This window comes from Camelina sativa, chromosome 1 (assembly GCF_000633955.1).
Source record: "Camelina sativa cultivar DH55 chromosome 1, Cs, whole genome shotgun sequence".
NCBI lineage: Eukaryota > Viridiplantae > Streptophyta > Magnoliopsida > Brassicales > Brassicaceae > Camelina > Camelina sativa.
In genome coordinates, this window is record NC_025685.1 from 16643198 (window position 1) to 16643840 (window position 643).

The following is a 643-nucleotide window of genomic DNA, read 5'->3' on the forward strand; positions in this document are numbered from 1 at the left end:
ATGATGATAATAATGATGAGTGTTTTGATTGGAGCATCGGACAACAACGCGGTGTACAGTCCATGTTCAGACACTCAAATAAGCAAAGGAGATGGTTTCACCATTGGTCTTGCCATCTCTAGCAGAGAAGCTTTCTTCCTTGACCAAGTCCAGCTTTCCCCTTGCGATTCTCGTCTCGGTTTAGCTGCGAAAATGGCACAGCTCGCGCTTTTTAGACCTAAGGTGGATGAGATCTCTCTTCTCTCCATCGACACAAGTAAGTTTAACCCGGTAAGTCTTTCTCTGTATATGTAATCTTAATGAGACACGATCATGCACAAAGATTGAAGAAGTAAAGCTTATTTTGGATGTGTCTTGTGAGAAGAGTAAAGCAGGAGGATACATGGTGGGATTTGCGGGCTCAAAATACGCAGCAAGATCGTATCCTGTGAAGGTCGCAGATGAAAGCAACACAATCACAGCTTTCACACTGGTAATGGATAAACCCCGTAGGAAACGAACATGCAAGATAACATACAATAATAGAGTTGGCAAATGTATTGCAGGTAATGGAATTTCAGAAGGGAGTGTTGCAAAATCTGTTCTGGAAGAGCTTCGGATGTGATATGTGCAAAGGAGGAACTTCGTCCGTGTGTCTGAATGG

The 643-nt window shown here is 43.1% G+C and overlaps 1 protein-coding gene across 1 annotated transcript; it reads left to right on the forward strand.

Moving 5' to 3' along the window:
- LOC104792600 lies at positions 16 to 635 on the forward strand (the record flags this gene model as incomplete). Its single annotated transcript, XM_010518790.2, has 3 exons — positions 16 to 270; positions 365 to 472; positions 546 to 635. Coding segments are annotated over exons 1-3 (453 nt in total), but the record flags the coding sequence as incomplete, so codon positions are not given.